Here is a 22,098-nt window from a genome sequence, read left to right as displayed (position 1 = left end):
TCACACAAATTAGCCTCCCCTCAATCGATGCCATCTACATCTCCCACAACCTTAAAAAAGCAGCCAACATATTAAAGGAATTGTGCCCCCCCCCCCACACCCAATCTCAGTCACATTCTCTTCTCCCTCCTCCTGTCAGGGAGAAGATACACAAATGTAAAATCAGGCGTCTCTAGATTCGAGGATTGTTTCCCCGCTGCTGTAAGGCTGCTGAAGAACATCCCCTTGTTCTACTCTAACTGATCTCTCTCTATATTCTGCACTGTATTCTTTACAGTACTTCTCTATCCTGGATGACACGTAAAACAAACTTTTTCCCTGTATCTCAATGTACATGACAATAAAATTGAAGCTTTTTGCACCTAGAATTTACCCACTTTCTAAACATAGTCAGTGACTTTGCCTTTACAGCCCTATGTGAGAGCAAATTCCACAGGTTCACTGTCCTCTGCATGAAGACATTTTTTTCCTCATCTCAGTTCTAAATTCTGGGATTCAACACTCCTCTGTAATTGGTTTCTAGACTTAACCATATAACAATTACAGTACAGAAACAGGCCATCTCGGCCCCTCTAGTCCGCACTGATTTAAGTGATCTCCTCTAGTCCCACCTACCTGGTCCCTGTCCCTAACCCTCCAATCCCCTCACATCCATGCACAACCTTCTGCAACCACCTCTTCCGGAAGGTCATTCCACTTAGCCACCACTCTCTGAGTGAAGAAGTTTCCTCTCATGTTACTTCTAAACTTTTGCCCCCTAACTCTTAACTTATGACCCCTTGTTCCAATCTTACCTATTCTCAAGGGGAAGAGCCTATTCACATCTACTCTATCTATCCCCCTCATAATTTTAAATATCTCTATCAAATCCCCCCTCAACCTTCTACACTCCTGGTTAATAGCAGAACATCGAGCACTGTCTTGCTGAGCACAGGGGCACTCAGGGCTAAGTGCTCAGCCTGCTCCTGTTCGTGCAACTGACCCACGACTGTATCATCAGATCCAGCTTCAACAGAGTCGTCAGATTTGCAGATGACACAACAGTTGTTGATCTCATCAGCAACAACGATGAGTCGCACAACAGAGAAAAGAACGAAAATCTCATGATGAGGTGCAAGAATAACAACCTGAATCTCAACATGGATAAGACGAAGGAGATGATCATGGCCTTCAAGGGGAACAGGAACAACCTCCCTCCACTACACATCAGTAACTGAGGAGTAGAGAGCACCAAATTCCATGGAGTCCACTTAACTTGTGACCTATCATGGACACACAATGTCTTCTCACTTGTCCGGAGGTGCAACAGCAACTGCACTTACTGAGAAGAGTGAAATGGGCAAGGCCACCGGCCACCATCATGTCAACCTTCCACCATGTCAACCTTCCACAGGAGTTCTATTGAGTGCATCCTGGTCAGCTCCATCACAGTTTGCTGGAAATAATGGGATAATTTAAAATTATGAAAGGAATAGATAGACTGGACATAAACAGACTCTTTCCCCTAAGGGCAGGGGAGGTTGGAACAAGAGGCCATGAGTTAAGGGTAAGGGGGCAACACTTTAGGAGAAATATTAGAGGTGGCTTTTTCACTCAGTGGAACGATCTTCTGAATGAGATAGTTGCGGCAGGGTTCCTTCTGTCATTTAAGACAAGGTTGGATGTGTCCATGGAGGTGAGGGGGTTGGAGGGTTATTGGCAGAGAGCGGGAGGTTTGAGCTAGTGGAGTTGTTCTAGTGAACCGGTGCGGACTCAAAAGGCCAACATGGCCTGTTTCCACTCCATAAATGGTTATAGTAGGTCAATCCAGATGAGCACTAGAGTGTAGAGAGGATCACCAGGGCCTTCTCCATCCACTACCATCCTCCCCCACTGCCATCCACGTGATCTACCAGGATCGTTGACTGAAGAGGGTGCACAAAATCATTGAGGACTCCTACCACCCCAGATACACTGACTTTCAACAACTCCCATTGGGAAAGATCAGAGCCTTCAGCACCTGGCTGAGGTACAACAGCTTCCTGCAGCCAGAGAGAACACTGAATGTCCAAAGGAACTGGTCGCACTTATCATCTGAGACTCTAATATTGACTACACAATATTTATTTATTTTTATATCTGTATATTTGTCATACATATATATTGTCTCTATGTGCCTGCATTTTTTGCACCAAGGACCAGTGAACTCTTTTATTGGGTTGTTCTTGTGCAATCAAATAATAATAAACTTGAACTTGAAATCTTTTGTCCTGTAACTTGAGGCTATGACTCCTTGTTCTATCCAGCTGGGGACATCTCCTCCCATTACCCATTCTGTGTATCTGTCATATTTTTGTATGTTTTGATTTCATTTCCACTCATTTTATAAAAATTCTGGCAAACTAGTCAGTTCTCATACAGCAGATCTGCCTTCCCAAGAATCAATCTAGTGATCCTTGGTTGCACTACCTCAATGGCAAGAGTACCTTTCTTGAATAAGGAGACCAGAACTGCGCAAAGTGTTCCAAGTGTGGTCTCACAATTGTAGCAAGACATTCTTGCTCCTGAACTCAAAACTGTGGCGGAGCCACTGAATGGGCAGGATAATTGGATGAATTGCTATATTTCTGTCTCTTTGATGTTATTTACAAAAGGATAGGGCAACGAAAAAGTTACTGATGACCCAAGAGATAATAAAATAAAATTTCCAGTTTAGGGCTGGTGGGAGCACAACAAGAAGCCTCACTGCTTGATTTTTCCTCTGCTTTTATCAGATGGGATCAGTGTAGCGGTGGTTAGTTTAGATCTGGTTCTTGACTGACATCTACCAGAATTTAAGAAAACATTTTCATTGGAAAAATACTGTTAATAATTGATTCCCAACACGTTAATCTTCTTGCCAATGAACTTTGTTCAGTACAAACACAGTATTACAATGGGATGTTATGTCTCTGCTGAGCTGCTTTCAGAAATTATTTTTATCTTGTTACTGCAAGATAAGGTTGTTGCAGGACTTTTGCTTTTTATTACTGTTATTTAATGATTTTGCATCTCTGTCAACCAGCAAATGAGTTGATCTATTTTCAAGTGTTAACTTGAGGTGGGTAATTACAAGATGCTGTTCAAATTTTGATCATTATTTATGTTTGTTTCAACTAGTAGCATTACCAGGATTGCAGTATTTGCATTGCAAAGAAATATTTTATCTATAATTTGTGGTTTGTTCCAGAGGAATATTGTGAAGTTTCTGGTGTGTAGACAGTTACTAAAAGTTTACTTCTTAAACAGGCTTGACTTTGTGTGTTTCAGAGAAATGAAAATGGGCCTCTAACAATGCTTTGGCTACCATGGGCAGTGTCATGCTACGCTATTTCTGCTATGGATGTCTTTTTACGTCTGTGACCTGGACACTTCTCCTTTTCATCTACTTCAACTTGAGCAACGAAAGATTCACTTTCAGCAATGTGCCCTTCCAGGGGAGTCAGCGAGTGCAGTGGAAATTCAAACCCCGTTTTACCAAAGGACCCAAACGTCTGTTTGAATCCCAGCACCGAGAGAAAGTAGGCAGCCAGTTTATGAAGCACATACCAAAAAATTCAGAGAAAAAACTGGATAACCTTTCAGAACTGGGTGAGTCATTTCTTCCAGTTAGGTACTGTAATTTAAAATGGCAGATGAATAAAATAAATATATTTGATTTGGAACCTGTTAGCTTTTCTAAAATGCTTCAATCCAAAATGGATTTGATCAACGTTGTCTTCCTAAAAGTTCTTGGGTGCTGCTTATTCAAAGGAATGTCATCAGAGAATTAGAATATAGAACACTACAGCACAGTTCAGTCCCTTCAGCCCTCAATGTTGACCCAACCCATATATTTTTGCGGAGGAGCTAGTGGAGTTGTTCAAGTGAACCGGTACGGACTTGAAGGGCCGACATGGACTGTTTCCGTGCTGTAAATGGTTATATGGTTATGAATATGATATTTGTACAACCATTTTTATTTGAGCAGGGATCAATTGGCAAGCAAGCAAAAAGAATGGATACTTGTTTTTATCTCTTCTAAAAACTGGCTTGGGCATCTGAATTGTGGGCTTACTGAGTTGCTTCAGAAGACGATTGAGAATCCAGAACTGCATCTAGGACTAATCAGATAAAGTTGAAGAATTTCTTCTCAGCAGGATATTATTGAACTATATAGATTATTTTGACCTGTTGGCCTGCGCTCCTCCTCCTTCCCCTTCTCCTCCGCCCCCCCCCCCTCTCCCCCACCTATTTATTCAGGCACCTGCCTGCTTTCTGCTCAAAAGAGCTCAGGCCCAAAATGTTGATTATATACCTTTGCTTTCTATTGATGCTGCGTGACCTGCTGAGTTTCTCAAGCATTTTTATGTTTTGCACTGCAATCCCGGTGTCTGCAGACTTTCCTGTTCAATTCTATAATTTTAGGAAATGTTTTAATGCATTGATGTTTCTACATGGAGAAAAGCATGATGAGAAGCCAGCTTTGTAAAGCTCTGTTATTCAAGAAGGCCATGGCTGATCTGGCCATGTTCCTCATTACCCTTAAAATTCTCCAAAATATATCAATCTGTATGTTAAAGCAGCCTCTACTGCTTCACTTGGTAGAGAATTCCACAGATTCACTATTCTCTGGGAAAATCAGTTCCTCCTTCTCTCCGTCTCGAAGAGTTTTGACCCAAAACCTTAACAATTCTTTTTTTTCCACCGGCAGATTTTTTTTTTTTTGCTATACAATCTAGTCTCATACTTCCAAGTAGATGACCACAAGCCCATGGTAAATCTGCTGTGCCCATTTTAAGAAGATTGTATGCTTCATATATTTGGAGCTCAACAATAAGTTTCAATGATTCACTTACCGTAGATCCTTTGGTTTTATTTTCACGGATTCTCGCTGTTCACCATTAATAAAATATTCCATTATGTTTTTCTGGATTTCAAGGGAATAGCCTCACACTTTCTGATGCTGAATTCCACCTGCCACTCACTTGACCAGTCAATATCTATTGCTTTTATCCACACAACTTACTGACCCTCCTAACACTGTGCTTTATTTCTTAAACTATCAGTAATGTGTATGGTGAAAAGCTAAGGCCTGGGGAGTATCACTCGTCACATCTCGCTAATCAGACATGATCTTTTTATCTCTACCAGCTTTCTACTTTCTAAAGCAATTGGTACCTGGCAGTATTGCTTAGGGACTTGAGAATAGTGAGTGAAATCAGCCAATGTAGAGAAAATTGAGGTATGAGCATACTCACAAATTGATGGATTTTCTGACTTTTAAACATGATTGTCTATCACTATAAATATTTTAGAATACATAAATAATGTCAATAATTTTCTTTTCAGGCATGATTTTCAATGAATTAGATCAGCAAGTTCGAAATACAGGATACCAGAAACATGCTTTTAATGTGCTCATCAGTAATCGTTTGGGCTACCGTAGGGATATTCCTGATACCAGAGATCCAAAGTAAGTCTTAATATTTAATTATCATTCAGTTTTAAAAATGCACTCTATCTACCGGTATATCCATTCATGTATTAATGCTGAATTCCAAAGCATGATACCTTTATCACCTGCAAACTTTTTGTTAGCACTTTGCTAGCAAGTGATCTGCTCATATGGGATGTTTTATAGAATCCTTTTTACCTTACCACTCAGATTTGTGCTGATCCACTGGTGTCAACCCCGCACATTAGGAAGACCAAGCGAAGCACGAGAGCCATAGTAAATGGGGAAACACCTATATAGAGAGGAGCAGGGTGAGCTTAGAGAGCATACTTGCTGATCCCTGAAATCAGTGGAAAAGGTAAATAAGAAGTCACTTGAGTGAATGGGCATGGTAGAACTAGAAAACACTAGGGCATCCCTTGATTTCTCTGCACAATTTTGTTAACCACATTACAGGAAGGATACTGCAAGAGATGGTGCAGAGGAGATTTACAAGGATATTGCTAGGCCTGAGCAAGTATAGTTGATTTCTGGTGGGAGATCAATTGTAAGATTTAATTTAAAAAAAATCAGAAGCCTGAATGAAGAAAATGGCAAAGATCTGTGTTGTGGTGCTCTACATTTTATACTATATGCAGGCAGATGTGCAATTTACATTGGCATTATGGTTAGCGTAGACATCAAGGGCTGATAGACCAGATCCTGTACGGCTTGCCTATGTTACGCATCTGCTTTCCTGCACAGAGGTAAATAACAAAGGATATAAATTCTAATTGATCATGAAAGAATAGTAGGTGACTTGAGGAATATTTTATGCATCTAAAGAATAATGGAGGCCTACATCTCAATTGTCTGAAAAGATGGTTGAGGCAGATACTTCATCATATTTAAGAGTTAGGTGAATATATCCACTGCCCTCTGTGGATAAAGTTGCCTTTCAAATCAATGGGTAGATCTTTTCTCTTTCACCTTAAATCTATGCCCTGTAGTTTTAGACTTCCCCACCCTGAGATAAAAACATCTATTGACCTTACCTGTGCCCCTCATGAATGTTGAATGTACATACCTCCATAAGATCGCTTCTCAGCCTCCTATACTCCAAGATGAGAAGTTCCGATGTATCCAGCCTCTTTTAATTCAACCTAGACAGTTCTGGTGTTGTTCTCATGAATCTTTACTCTTTTCAGCAGTTTATGATAAATTTCCTGTGATTGGGTCACCAGGATTGTACACAGTGCTCCAAGTATGGTCTCATCAACTGTCTTGTTCAGTTATCAGGACATCTCATTTCCTGTATTTAATGCCCTGACTGATGAAGGCAAGCATGGAAAATGCCTTCTTCACCATCCTGTCTTTCTGTTAAATCTTTCCTATTGGCCTACTGAATTTAAATGATTGGGACCTTGGTTACAGCATTTGCTCATTTGGCACAGAAGATCTCATATTAAGCTTGCATTATCCCTCACCAATAATTCCTCCCATTGTTGACCCATTGATTCCACTTTCTTTGCTCAGAAATTTTGTCACATGGCTTGTAGATTCATTCTCACAGACCCATTGGTATTCATGCTTGACACATTTATTTATTCCTCCAATGGCCACCATCACATTTACACAAGTGTTCACAGCTTAGGAGACTCCTTTCCCCAATCCCCTAATATCCAATGGTACAAACAACAGCACCCTAATCTTTAGAAAAAATCAAGCACCCAGAGGAAGGAGGAAATGTTTTTGAATTAGGTCAAACAGAAAGAAAAAAAGTGGAAGGTAGCAATTGCAAGGGATGACTTGGGAAAAAAAGTCAATGGTCAGGGAGAGAAGTAAATCAGAATGTGGAAAAGGTAAGGAGGAGAAGAAAGATTATGGGAAGTGAATGGGAGAGAAAATGGTTTAAGAAGTGGAAGTAACTGTTTGGAATATAGAATGCAAGATGAATGATGCAAAATATAAGAGATGCAGCCCCATAGCATCAGCAGACATCCTTTCCACATCAGATGATCTACACCATCCATCAGGAGAAAGGATAACAGAGAAGAAAAGCCATAGAGAAAAGAAGCTCTGCTTAATTATAATAGTTCCCCAGCAAATTCATTCCAGAACTTTAGGATCTAAGCCTTAGTGTCCCCCTCTACAACTGGATGCTTGACTTCCTGTCTAACAGGCTGCATCAATGAAGATGGGTAATAGCATTGCTTCCTTGATCATATTCCTTGATCACAATGATATCACTTGCACCTTCCGGGATGACGTCCCCACTAACGACAGCCAACGCGATGACGTCACCTCCTTCGACAGACAACGTGATGACATCACTTCCTCCCACATGAATGGCCCGACTGACAGGCAAAGCCAGCCATGCCCCCACCACGCACCCCCACATGGCGCTGCCGCCTCCTGGGCCTACCTTACCTTCAACAATGACTTTACCCGCACCAACGACGTGGACGACACGGGCGCCGACCAGACCGCCTACCAACACAGTCCACGCCTGCAGACCATTCACCACACCCCATGCCTACAGAGGACGCCACCGACCACCACTCACCTCAACCGTCGGACCCTGAGATGGTCCTAGCGGCCACCACACTGATGAGAGACATTCCACACGGCCTCGGGTGCTCCATGATGGACATCATTGTCAACGGTCAGGTAACAAAATGCCTACTCGACAGCGGCAGGACCAAGAGCTTTATACACCCAAACATGGCCTGAACTTTGAGACTTAAAACTTACCCCACCACCTTCGCCGCCCAGGACCGCTTTATAAATACCCTTGGGCACTGCTCCATTGATCTGACTATGGGGGGGGTGGGTGGGGAGAGACATTCACAGGGTTTAGGCTCCTGGTTATGCCCAAGCTCTGTGCTCCTCCTCCTGGGCTTAGACTTCCAGTCCCACCTGCAAAGCATCACCCTCACCTTCGTTGGGCCCCTACCCTGGCTCACACTCCACAGCGCACCATCCACCCAACCCCAGCTAATCTGCGGCCTCTCCACACTGCCCATCACCCCTCCAGCCCTCTTCTACCTCACGCTAGACTGCAAACCGATAGCCGCCAGAAGCAGGGGCTATTATGCAGCTGACAGAGAATTCATTGAGGCACAGGCAAAGCGGCTTCTGGCGGAGAGTGTCATAGCACCAACCCATGGAGAGCCCAAGTCCTGGTAGTCAAAGGAGGCAGCAAACCAAAAATGGTGATAGACTACAGTCAGACCATTAACCGGTACACCCAGCTGGACACCTACCCCTTACCCAGGATAGCTAACATGGTCAATGAGATAGCCCACTACGGGGTCTTCTCCACAATCGACCAGAAGTCAGCCTATCATCAGCTCCCAATCCACGCGCGGGACAAGACCTACACCGACTTCGAGGCGGACGAGTGCCTCTATCAGTTCCGCCGAGTTCCATTTGGGGTCACTAACGGGGTCTCGGTCTTCCAGAGGGAGTTGGATTGCATGGTAGACCGGCACAAACTAAAAGTGACCTTCCCATACCTAGATAATGTCACCATCTGCGGCCACGACCAGCAGGACCACGATGCCAACCTGGAGAGATTTCTCCAGATGGCCGAGGAGTTGAACCTCACTTAATAATAATAATAACAATTACAGCACGGAAACAGGCCATTAGGCCCTTCTAGTCCGCACCGAACCAAACACCCCTTTCTAATCCCACCTCCCTGCACAATGCCCATAACCCTCCATCTTCCTCTCATCCATATACCTGTCCAACCTTTTCTTAAATAATACAATTGACTCCGCCGCCACTATTTCTCCCGGAAGATCATTCCACACAGCTACCACTCTCTGAGTAAAGAAGTTCCCCCTCATGTTACCTCTAAACCTCTGCCCCTTAATTCTTAACTCATGTCCTCTTGTTTTAATCTTTCCTCCTCTTAACGGAAATAGTCTATCCACATCCACTCTGTCTATCCCTTTCATAATCTTAAATACTTCTATCAAATCCCCTCTCAACCTTCTACGCTCCAAAGAATAAAGACCCAATCTGTCCAATCTCTCCCCATACTCCAGATGCTTAAACCCAGGCAACATTCTGGTAAACCTTCTCTGCACTCTCTCCACTCTGTTTATATCCTTCCTATAATTAGGCGACCAGAACTGCACACAGAACTCCAAATTAGGCCGCACCAACGTCTTATACAATCTCAACATCACCTCCCAACTCCTATATTCCATGCAATGATTGATAAAGGCCAGCATACTAAAAGCCTTCTTCACCACCCTATTCACGTGAGTTTCTACCTTCAGGGAACGATGTACCGTCACTCCTAAATCTTTCTGCTCTTCTGTATTCCTCAATGCTCTCCCATTTACCACATATGTCCTATTCTGATTCTTCTTACCAAAATGAAGCACCTCACACTTATCAGCATTAAATTCCATCTGCCATTTTTCAGCCCACTTTTCTAAGCAGCCCAAATCCCTCTGCAATCCTAGAAAACCTTCTTCATTATCCACTATTCCACCTATCTTAGTATCGTCTGCATATTTACTAATCCAATTCACCACCCCATCATCTAGATCATTAATGTATATAACGAACAACAATGGGCCCAATACAGATCCTTGAGGCACACCACTGGTCACCGGCCTCCAACCTGACAGACAATTATCCACTACCACTCTCTGGCCTCTCCCTTTCAGCCAATGTTCAATCCATTTGACTATCTCAAAATTTATACCTAAAGACTGCACCTTCCTAACTAACCTTCCATGTGGTACCTTATCGAAGGCCTTACTGAAGTCCATATAGACAACATCCACTGCGCTACCCTCATCCACATTCCTAGTCACCTCTTCAAAAAATTCAATCAGATTGGTCAAACATGACCTTCCTCCCACAAATCCATGTTGAGTACTCCTGATCAGACCCTGTCTATCCAGATGTTTATAAGTACTATCTCTAAGAATTTTCTCCATTAATTTACCTACCACAGACGTCAAACTTACAGGCCGATAGTTGCCAGGCTTCCTCCTTGAACCCTTTTTAAATAACGGAACCACATGCGCAATGCGCCAATCCTCCGGCACTATCCCCATATCTAATGACATTCGAAAAATTACCGCCAGAGCCTCTGCTATTTCCTCCTTCACTTCTCTCAATGTCCTGGGGAAGATCCCGTCTGGTCCTGGAGACTTATCCACCTTTATATTCTTCAAAAGCCTTAAAACTACACCTTTTGTAATCTCTATATTCCCCATATTTACCCAATTTGCTTTTTTTATCCCACATCTCCCAATATCCTTCTCCTTAGTGAATACCGAAGAAAAGAAACTGTTCAATATCTCCCCCATTTCTCTAGGTTCCACACACAGTTTTCCACTCTGATTTTCTAAGGGACCAATTTTGTCTCTAGCTTTCCTCTTACCATTAACATATTTGTAGAACTCTTTTGGATTTGTTTTCACCCTGCTTGCCATAGTTTTCTCGTACCTTCTTTTAGCTTTCCTAATTCCTCTCTTAAGATTCCTCTTACATTCAATGTATCTTTCAAACATCTCCTTAACTCCATGCTTCTTATATCTAATGTACGCCTCCCTTTTTCTTTGAACCAAGTTTCCAATATTCCTTGAAAACCACGGCTCTCTCAAACCTTTTGCCCCTCCTTTTAACCTAACAGGAACATAAAGCTTTTGCACTCTCAAAATCTGATCTTTAAAAGACTTCCATCTCTCTACTACATCCTGCCCATAAAACAAATTGTCCCAATGCACACCCTGCAAGTCCTTTCGCATCTCCTCAAATCTAGCTTTTCCCCAATCAAAAACCTCAATCCTTGGCCCTGATTTCTCTCTTTCCATAATGACATTGAAGCTGATGGCATTATGATCATTACAATAAAGAGAAGTGTGTGTTCAGCACCACCCGCCTCGCCATCTTGGGGTACATCGTGGCACGTGGTGTCATCGGCCCAGATCCAGAACGGATGCGCCCTTTAATGGAGCTACCCCTCCCACACATGCTCAAGGCCCTCCACAGGTGCCTTGGCCTTTTTTCCTATTACTCGCAGTGGGTCCCTCGCTTCTCGGACAGGGTCCGCCCACTGGCCTTGGCTACAACCTTTCCTCTCCCACCCAAGGCGCAGGCAGCCTTCACTCGCATCAAGCAGGACATCGCGGACACCACGATGCATGCTGTGGATGAAGACTCCCCTTTCCAGGTGGAGAGCGATGCCTCCGATGTGGCCCTCACCACTACCCTCAACGCCTCACACACATTCCGACTCGTCTTCTTCTCAAGAACCCTCCACAGTTCTGAGCTAGGGCACTCCGCCATTGAAAAGGACGCCCAGGTGATCCTGGAAGCGGTCCACCACTGGTGTCACTACCTGGCAGGCAGGAGATTCACTCTCCTCACTGACCAGCGTGCAGTGGTGTTCTTGTTCAGCACCACCCACAAAGGCAAGATCAAAAACAACTATATCTTGTGATGGAGAGTCGAGCTAGCAACGTTTAGCTACGACATTCAGTACCGACCAGGGAAGTTCAACGACTCCCCCGAAGCCCTATCCCGGACCTGCGTGTCAGCTCAGGCCGACCAACTGCAGACACTCCATGAATCGCTCTGCCACCCGGGCGTTACTCACCTCTACCATTTCATCAAGTCCCAGAACCTCCCATACACTGTCCAGGAAGTCCGGACCATGACTAAGGCATGCCATGTCTGCATGGAAAGCAAACCCTGCTTCTTCTGCCCACCTCAGGCCCAAGTCGTGAAGGCCACCCGGCCCTTCGAACGCCTCAGTATTGACTTCAAGGGCGCCCTGCTTTCCACGAATCAGAATGTCTACTTTCTCGCTGTGATAGATAGTACTCCCGGTTTCCCTTCGCCATCCGTACCCAGACACCTCCACAGCCACCATCATCAGGGCCCTGACACAGATCTTCACTCTGCTCGGCTGCCCCACATTCATCCACAGCGACCGGGGGTCCAGCTTCATGAGTGAGTAGCTGCACCAGTACTTGAGAGCAAGGGGCATCGCAACTAGTTGCATGACTAGTTACAACCCGAGTGACAATGGGCAGATGGAAAGTGAAAATGGGGTGATCTGGAAGGCAGTCCTCCTGGCCCTTAAGTCAAAAGGCTGGTTCCTGGACTACTTGCAGGACACCCTCCCCGAGGTGCTCCACGCCATCAGGTCGCTCCTGTGCACGGCTACCAATGAGAGAGACCCCCCACCCCCCCCCATGAACGCCTGTTCTCGTTCCCTAGGAATTCGGCGACTGGAATCTCCCTCCCAGCATGGCTCAAGTCCCCGGGACCAATGCTCCTGTGTAAACACACACGGGCCCACAAGGCTGTCCCCCTGGTCAAGCAGGTGTCCTTCCTACACGCAAACCATAACTACACCTACGTCAGGTACCCCAGCAGCAGGGAGAACACCATCTCGACCAGAGACCTGGCACCAATGGGGGCACCCACCACTACACAACAGCTCCCACCTCCCCAGGACCACGCCGGCCCAACGCATCTCCCCTGCCCTGGATATGTATGGGACACCCAGGACCATGCCGGCCTGCCAAGTTTTCCCCACCTTGGGCATCCCTTACACACTCAAACCGCGGGGGATGACCCCTCTCCCCTGCCCCTCCAAAGCCTCACACACATTCCGACTCTGGCCGCCCCATCCACCCCACTGCTCTGCGCCACGCCAGCCACATCCAGCCCCACTTGAGGTCAGTCACTTGGAAGTAGGGCACAGCTAACCACAACAGAGACTTCAAGCTGAATAAAGCCTGTTGTTTCAGACTTTGAACGTTATGTCTGCTTATTGTCACTACAGTGCAACTCAGCCAGCCACCATCAGATCAACTTTCAACAGGAGCTCTATTGAGAGTATCCTGGCTGGCTGCATCACAGTGTGGTACAGTTGCTGCAGAAGAATGGATCACAGGACCATACGAGTGGCAGAGAGAATCATTGGAGTCCCTCCCCCCCATCACCCCACCCCCAATCAACGTGATGTACTGGAATCATTGTCCGAAGCCGGCGCACAAAATCATTAAGGACCCTATCCACATCACACACAGCTTCATTTGGCTGCTCCAGTTGGCAAATGGATATTTCTGATCAGAAACCCTAGCAAATTTCTACAGAGGTGCGGTGGTACGTGTGCTGACTGGCTGCATTATGGTCTGGTATGGAAACACCAATACCCATGAGCATAAAGCCCTCCAAAAGGAAGAGGACACAGCCCAGGACATCACAGGCAAAACCTTCCCCACTATTGAGCACATCTACAGGGAATGCTGCCATCAGAGAGCAGTAGCAATCATCAAGACCCTCACCTCCCAGCCCAGGCTCTGTTCTCGCTGCTGCCATCAGGAAAGAGATCTAGGTGCCACAAGACTCGCGCCACCAGGTTCAGGAACAGCTGCTACCCCTCCACCATCAGACTCAATGACAAACTCAATCAGAGACTCATTGAAGGAGTCACGTGATGGAGTAGTGGCCGGACGGTGAACTCCAGCCCTCTCCAGAAAAGTCGGGAAAAACAAGAGAAAATACAAAGGCACAGAAATACAAGTTAAAGAAAAGTGAGTATAAAGGTGGAAAGAAGATGGAGACAAAAGGAGAAAAATCAAAATCAACGGAAAGAAGAGAGGAAGAGAAGACAACGGAGGAAAAAGGTGAAGGCCTTACCTGTCCGAAGAGGCCCGCTGTGGAGAGAAGACCCCACTACCTCAGGTCGGTAGAAAGAGAACTACAACAATGGCTCACAGAGCCGAGTAAAAGTGCGCAACCGCGCATGAAAAAAAACACACCGACGGGAGGGGGGACCAGCTGGGGAGTCGATCTCCACAGCCGGCAACGACAGCTGCAGAACACCTGCAGCAAGAAGAGACCACAGAAGACAATGGAAACAAGAAAGAAGAGGAGGAAAGGGCAGCAAAGAAACAACAGACGGTCAACCTAGAGGAAGAGGAAGAGGAAGAGTACAGGGAAATAGAAGAAGAAAAGAAAGGCAAGGTAAAGGAGGTACTTGCTCTTGTTAGAGGATACATGGAGTCATTTAAAGAATGGCAAACACAGGAATTCAATGATTTAAGAAGAAGAATAAACAACACAGAAAAGAAAATAAATAAAATGGATATGACCTTAACAGAAATGGGGAAAAAAATGGACAAGATGGAAGAACGGGCAATAGCAGCAGAAATGGAGGTAGAAGACTTAAAAAAGAAATTGGAGGAATCTAATAAAAAAACTAAAGAGACACAAGAATTACTAGCCCAAAAAATAGATATAATGGAAAATTATAACAGAAGAAATAACATAAAGATAGTGGGCCTTAAGGAAGATGTAGAAGGCAAGAATATGAGGGAGTTTATAAAAGAATGGATCCCTAAGGCCCTAGGATGTCCAGAACTACAGCAAGAAATGGAAATAGAAAGGGCACATAGAGCATTGGCCCCTAAACCACAACCACAACAAAAACCAAGATCTATTGTAGTAAAATTCCTAAGATATACTACAAGAGAAAAGGTACTGGAGAAGACAATGGAAAAAGTAAGAGAGGGCAACAAACCACTGGAGTATAAAGGGCAAAAAATCTTCATTTATCCAGATATAAGCTTTGAACTCCTAAAGAAGAGAAAAGAGTTCAATGCAGCAAAAGCGATTTTATGGAAGAAAGGATATAAATTTACACTGAAGCATCCTGCGGTATTGAAAATATTTATTCCAGGACAACAAAACAGACTATTCTCGGATCCAGAAGAAGCACGAAAATTTGCAGAACAATTACAAAAATAGACTGAGGGATGAAGACGGGTAATGAGAGCAAAAATTATCACGATTGATATGTATGTGGGTAAAGACAAAAATAGACTGAGGGATGAAGACGGGTAAGGAGGGTAAAAATGACCACGATTGATATGTATGCGGGTAAAGAGGTATAAGAGTGAATAGAGACAATGGGCATATGTGAAAGTATCTGTAATTAGAGGAAAACATAGAAAGTATAGACAAGAATTAATAAGGGAAGGTAATGGAATAGAGAGAATAAGGAGGGAACTAAAAGAGTGACCTTTGTGACATATAAAAAGCGAAATCTTTTCTGGGGGGGGCTGGGTGGGGGAAAAGAGCGGTCACTGCAAAATCAGTTGACGCTTGCGAGTGGATTCGCAAATCCAAATGGAGAGGGGAGATGTGGTTGTCCGACAAGGGATAAAGGGCAACTCAGGAGGGGAAGGGGAGATTGGGGATAAAGAAGATAGAAATAGGAGAATAAGGAAAATGTTGGATGTTGTAGGAATGTTGTCTGGTAAAGAGTTGAAAATAAGAAAACAGAAATGGAAAAGGAGGAAAGGTAATGATGGAAAAACGGAAAGAGAAGATAAACAAAATATAAAATGGCTACGCTGAACTATATGACTCTAAATATTAATGGAATACATAATCAGAGACTCATTTAAGTACTCTTACGTGTGCAATTTATTGAATTTCCTTTGGTTCTCTTTGTTTTGCCCAGTCAGTTTGTTTACATTTGTTATTTGTTTACAGTTCTTTGTTTACATGTTTTATGCTGTGTAATTTTTTGCACTACCAATTAGTGGTAATTCTGTCGTGCTTGCAGGAAAAAGGAATCTCAGGGTTGTATGTGATGTCATGTATGTCCTCTACAATAATTCTGAAATCTGATACAGGAGAATCTGAGCCAGCACCACTAGGCTGAGGAACAGGCTTCTTCCCAAGAGCTGTTAGAATGTTAAACGACCAAAGGAACAATATTTATTTATTTGTATATATGAATACTTGTCCTGCCTTATGTATGTTGCCTGGACGTGTGTTATGTCTGGTTGTGTATCTACATGTTTTGCATCTTGAACTGGAAAAAGCTGTCTCATCAATAAACTTGACTTGCCTTGGCTTAAACCTAAGATTGAATTTGTAGCCAATTGGCTTCAGTAAATGGAAGATGATAGATATAGATGATGGAAAGACAGTGTCTCGATTTATCACTAAAATCAATCTTATTTTTAAAAAAAAAAGTGCTGTCTCTCATGCAAGGAGGAAAATTTCTTTTACCATGACTTGTATCTTGATGCATGTTATACCACCTTTTTTTCTTCTTCTTCTTTGGCTTGGCTTCGCGGACGAAGATTTATGGAGGGGGTAAAAAGTCCACGTCAGCTGCAGGCTCGTTTGTGGCTGACAAGTCCGATGCGGGACTTATTGCCATATTATTAACCAAAACATTACATATTAGCTGCCAAAGATAACTTGCTTTTAAAAGGTGATGATTTCTTTCTTTGGTGTGCAGTACTAAATGACTCTTTCATTGTCAGGTGTAAAGAAAAAAGCTACCCAATGAACTTGCCGTCTGCCAGCATTATCATCTGTTTTTATAACGAAGCCTTCTCGGCTCTATTGCGGACAGTTCAGAGTGTGTTAGATCGATCTCCATCAAACCTGCTCCACGAAATTATTCTTGTCGATGACAGTAGTGATTTCAGTGAGTTATATTCTGCATTTCTATGTTTTCTATTCATCCCTTCCTGAATGGGTCGTGAATTCTTAAACCAGGTTCGTCAATGATCCACGACCAAACAGACTAGACAGGATTATGGTGGGAATAAACTCAGACCTGTGCACATTCTCCATAATCACTTGCTATCAATGTCTAGCCCTCAAATGGAATGGACTTTGAGAACACAATAAATAGCTGTCTTTCTGAATGTGGAATAGATTTTTATATAGTAAGGGAATTAAGGGATATGGGAAAAAGGCAGATAGGTGGAGATGAGCCCATGGTCACATTGAATGGCGAAGCAGGCTTGATGGGCTAGATGTTCCTATTTCTTATGTTCTTTCTGTAAGTTTATGATGCATAATTACTGGCCTTGGTAGCAGATGAATCAGCATTAGAAGATTATTTAAACACTTCTTCAATTTTCCAATTTGATTTGTCAGTTAATCTAAAAGATGAGCTTGAGGAGTACATTTGGAAAGCCCTACCTGGAAAAGTGAAGCTGGTGCGAAATTCAGAACGAGAGGGATTGATACGTGGTAGAATGATTGGAGCATCCCATGCAACAGGTAATTTAATTATGCTGCCACATGATGGGAAAATAAGCAGGAGCTCAAGAATACATTCCTGAGGGACTTCAGTGGTAATGATGTAAGGCCAACAGGAAATAAGTGTAGGTGGTCTGTGGCTATGACATGATTTTTTTTAAAATATCACTGTGAAGATTACATGACCATAGGACATTTATAACATAACATAACTAGCCCATGGTGTTTGTCCTAGTTGAAAAGGAGCTGCCCAAGCTAATCCACCCTTGCTGCTAGATCCGGAATCCTGCAGACATTCATTAACCTTCATATCATTTATGGAAGTATAACTAATGTGTTTTTGCATTTATGGATGCTACTTTTAGCTTGTGGGGCATGATCTCTAAGTAAATCCATTATAGCCGTGGGTCATGGAGGATTGATCATGCAATTCAATGCAGTACCAAGTGAACCCTGCACTACAAGAGTAGTGCTCCATTGTAGATTTGAGGGGGGAGTGGGATTTTGAAGTTTGTCATTGGTTACCAGAGGTTAATCACACGAGGGTATTGTTGTGAATTGTACTTGGACATTCACTTTTATTGAGCTCAGTGCCTGAATCACCTTCTGACTGGTGCTTAGCCTGAGTGAACTGGCATTGACACCTACCCTTAACTGGATTGGTGGGCACAGTCTTCCATTCAGAAACTGGCTTGCAGCTGATTAGTGCGACCCATCGTGAAACAGGGATTTTCTGGGATAGAGGAATTAGGAGATATGGGGAGATGGGGAGAAGGCAGGTAGGTGGAGTTAGGTCATAAATTAGATCAGCCATGATCGTATTGAATGGCGGAGCAGGCTCGATGGGCCATTTTTGGCCTACTCCTGTTCCTACTTCCTATGTTCCTATGTAAGTTTCTTATGCCACACCTCTAGGCTAAGGTTGAAGGTCGATATTCACAAACATACAAAATTTAAAACACCACATTAAAATAAAAACAAAAAAACTCTCGAAAATAATGAAATATTCAACTCAAATTTTAAAAAATTAAATTAGCTTCTTTAATTTTTTTAATTTAGACATACAGCACAGTTAAAGGCCCCTTTGGCCAACATGTTTTTTAACGGTGGGAGGAAACCAGAGCACTAAAAGGGAACACGGGGAGAACATACAAAATCCTTACAGACAGCGTGGGATTTGAAGCCCAGTCCGTAAAAGCATTGTGCTAACTGCTATGCTACCATGCCATCCTAACCTTAGCTATTTGTTCATAGCTACATTAGGGTGCCAGCTAGCTTTGCCAGCAAATTTCCAAGGCTCAGTGCTGGGAAATATGTAGAAGTTTATGCTACCAGATCGTTCCCAAACCCTGCCCCTTCATTCCATCCAATTGGACATCCTGTTACAAGCCTGATTTGTTTCCCAATATTGGAATAAGCGTTATCCAGGATCCGTTATGATTCCTGATATAGAGATCATCTGCAAAAGGTTGGTTTGTAGCAATTGTGTCACAGTGCGAAATGAAGAATGAGAAAATGATCAGACTTAGTTGAGTCGAAGCTCAGTAAAAGTGGTTTACCCTTACGGTCACGCACAGCTTTTTAAAACCCCACACATTCCAAATGATGTCATTGTATTGTGACATCATGACGTCACTCGGAACCTCCAAAGCCGGTTCGATTAAGCCTCCGATGAGCCGCTACAGGTTACCTTTTACTTCCTGATGCGTGATCCGTGACTTGCTGAGTTTCTCCAGCACATTTGTGAACTGCATTCGACCCGAGAATCTGCTGATTTTCTTGTTTAACGCTGCTTTCTTTAGGCAGTGTAATGCACCAAATGATTGTCTAGAAGGTAGACGAGGAAAATATGCTTGCTGTTCTTTTCTCCTGCCTTCTTAAAAATCATAAAGGTCTGTGTGACTCTTGCTCTAACTGGTTTTAGTCGTGCCTAATTTTGTTTTATCATTTGTTTTCTATAGGAGATGTACTGGTATTTCTTGACAGTCACTGTGAGGTGAATGAGTTGTGGCTACAACCCCTGCTGGATCCAATTATGCAGGATCGCAAGACGGTGGTGTGCCCAGTGATTGACATCATTAATGCTGACACATTAATCTACAGCTCTTCCCCAATTGTAAGGGGAGGGTTTAACTGGGGCCTGCATTTCAAGTGGGATCCAGTGCCTGCTTCCATGTTGAATGGACCAGAGGGACCAACGGCAGCAATCAAGTAGTAAACCTATTTTTTTCCATATTTTTTTCAATATTAGTATTGAATCTTTCTATTCCTAAAATATTTTGTCATCAAACAGTACCTCATTCTGTTACTTAACAAATCATTCCTCCTATTTCTAAAATCCTATACTCTTAAATCTCTACATTCCTTACAATGCTAAAAATATTCCATTTTGTTTTGTTTCTTGAATTGTACCATTTTACATTTCTTTGCATTAAATTCCTGTCTGTCATTTCTTCTAACTTGTCCATGTTGATCTGCAGTTCTTTCTCTTGATTTACCCATAATTTGGTTTCATTAGTGGTGTTGCTATCATTTTGTTAAGCTTGTGCCCAAATCTTGCAGATTTATGCTCATGCTGACCTTCCAGCTCCCAAATTAGGCTGACACTTTGATCACTTAATTCTCCATCATTTCATCCTGGTGATCCTCCCTATGCCAGTCAACGTGCACATTTTCTTCTCCATATCCTTCTTTCCTCCCCTTTGGAGCCACTGCTGTTTCTTCCCACTCCTTTCTCGGAACACATCGGAGGTGGGTGGAAAATTCCACTAGGATCGGGGACACAGGAAGATAAGTGGCTGTGCTTTCAGGAGCTTGAAACCTGCTGATTTCACAAGAATTATTACCTATAATGTGCAGAGATTTATTGCTGTTTGTAAACAACATTTAAAGTAAATAGAAACTGCAGGGTTGAAAAACATGATATATTTTCATCTGAGAACATAGCCAAGATGATGGTATCTTGGAAACTTTGGCTCTATGTCTTCGGCAGTTTGTAAGAAAAGGGCAGGAGGCAAACATGTTTTAATTGAGTGAAAATGCAAAGATGGAATACTTGGTTAGAAACTCAAAAATAACATAATTCAGAACTGCATCACTGGTATATAATTACATTTATAAATTGCTTTATAAATTCTTCCTATTCAGGTCACCTACAATGGCAGGAGGACTATTTGCAATGAACAGGCACTACTTCAATGAACTTGGACAGTACGACAGTGGCATGGATATTTGGGGAGGAGAAAATCTCGAAATTTCATTTAGGGTAATATTTGACTTGTGTGACTTGTCTGTAGTAATTCTGTGACTGTTTGCCTCACTTTCCAATGAACAGTTCCTGTTGAGGCTTATTTAACAAAAGTTTTTTTTTAAAATTGCCCATGTTGATGTTTGTCCGCCAAAGAAAAATAGTGCCGGTCCTACATGCCAATATTGTTCCCATGTGGCTAACAGTCACCTTTTCTTTAAATATCTATTCAAATATTAACACGGAGTCTGTTTAACCTACTTGGTTGTATGTTCCACAACATTTCTCCTGGTCTCTCTCCTAAACCTTTCTAAACTGTAATCACTGGAAAGTTCCTCTCTCATCTTCCTATGGTTAGAAATGTATATAATCCCAAACTTTTTCTAGTACCCAGTAAATGATTCTGCAGGGATTTTTAAGTGATCTGTTGTGAATCCAGTCAACCCCAAAGGAAAAAATTCTTAATTAATGTTAAACATTTGAATGAACTGAAGGGTGATAATGTGATGGTACCCAAAAAGGAAAAAAAGGAACAGAAAAGAGGCTCAAAGTAAAGTTTAATGGATAACTGATTTTAAAGTGAAAAGTGTTGGATTATAGAGGATTCTGCGATGAAAAGGCAAACCAATCTGGAGAAGATGGCATTGGGCTAAATTGGAGAAATTCTTGCAGGGTAAGGACTGTTGGGTTTTCATGAGAAACGGTGTTATAAACTTGGATTAGCTGGTACTAAACGAGGTAGTGTGGCAGCACACCACTAGGCAGGCGAACAGGCCCCGCTTATAATCCACGCAGCGGGGCAGCCAGCCAAAATGGCGCCGTCGGGGGTTTCCCCTTCTTCTCAGCACAGGTCTCAGAAGCCCGTGCTGGGGGACTACTTGACCCCCGGGTGACATCAGCGACCCCCAGCGCGGTTCTCAGCCAGATTCGGGCTGGGAGTATAAGTCCAGCCCAGCAGCCTGCAATAAATCAGTTCTGCTCACTGAGCTCAATCCGTCTGGTTGTGTGTTCTTTCAGTAGCAGTGTAGCTGCCGCTACAATTGGTGACCCTGGCTGGTTCAAACATCTTTGAACCCATCATGAGTGAACCTGGGATTAGAGCTCAACCCGTCTGGTTGTGTGTTCTTCCAGTAGCAGTGTAGCTGCCGCTACAATTGGTGACCCTGACTGGTTCAAACATCTTTGAACCCATCATGAGCGAACCTGGGATCAGTGCTATAGTCGTCAAGCTGCCTGAATTCTGGGTTCAGGAGCCGGAGACCTGGTTTGGCCATGCGGAGGCTCAGTTTCACCTCCGCCAGATTTAATCCGACATGACCAAATTCTACCATGTGGTCACCGCACTGGACGAGGC

The 22,098-nt window shown here is 43.3% G+C and overlaps 1 protein-coding gene across 8 annotated transcripts in view; it reads left to right on the top strand.

Moving 5' to 3' along the window:
* The window catches only part of galnt11 (UDP-N-acetyl-alpha-D-galactosamine:polypeptide N-acetylgalactosaminyltransferase 11 (GalNAc-T11)), a 388,126-nt gene that overhangs the window by 242,789 nt on the left and 123,239 nt on the right, over nucleotides 1-22,098 (top strand). For 5 of the 8 annotated variants that reach the window (XR_011350255.1, XM_069914847.1, XM_069914844.1 and 2 more), the window contains 6 exons: nucleotides 3,289-3,609; nucleotides 5,350-5,473; nucleotides 16,768-16,934; nucleotides 17,393-17,518; nucleotides 19,459-19,708; nucleotides 20,645-20,762. Coding sequence is in view for 7 of the 8 variants with exons in the window: in XM_069914847.1 (XP_069770948.1) it covers nucleotides 3,327-3,609; nucleotides 5,350-5,473; nucleotides 16,768-16,934; nucleotides 17,393-17,518; nucleotides 19,459-19,708; nucleotides 20,645-20,762 (1,068 nt within the window). In the remaining variant the exon portion in view is untranslated. Of the gene's footprint in view, nucleotides 1-2,909; nucleotides 3,080-3,288; nucleotides 3,610-5,163; nucleotides 5,243-5,349; nucleotides 5,474-16,767; nucleotides 16,935-17,392; nucleotides 17,519-19,458; nucleotides 19,712-20,644; nucleotides 20,763-22,098 lie in introns of those variants that run through there. The other 3 variants (XM_069914845.1, XM_069914849.1, XM_069914848.1) reach the window with 3 other exon arrangements.

Source organism: Narcine bancroftii, chromosome 1 (genome assembly GCF_036971445.1).
Source record: "Narcine bancroftii isolate sNarBan1 chromosome 1, sNarBan1.hap1, whole genome shotgun sequence".
NCBI lineage: Eukaryota > Metazoa > Chordata > Chondrichthyes > Torpediniformes > Narcinidae > Narcine > Narcine bancroftii.
This window is presented reverse-complemented; position numbering and strand designations above follow the sequence as displayed.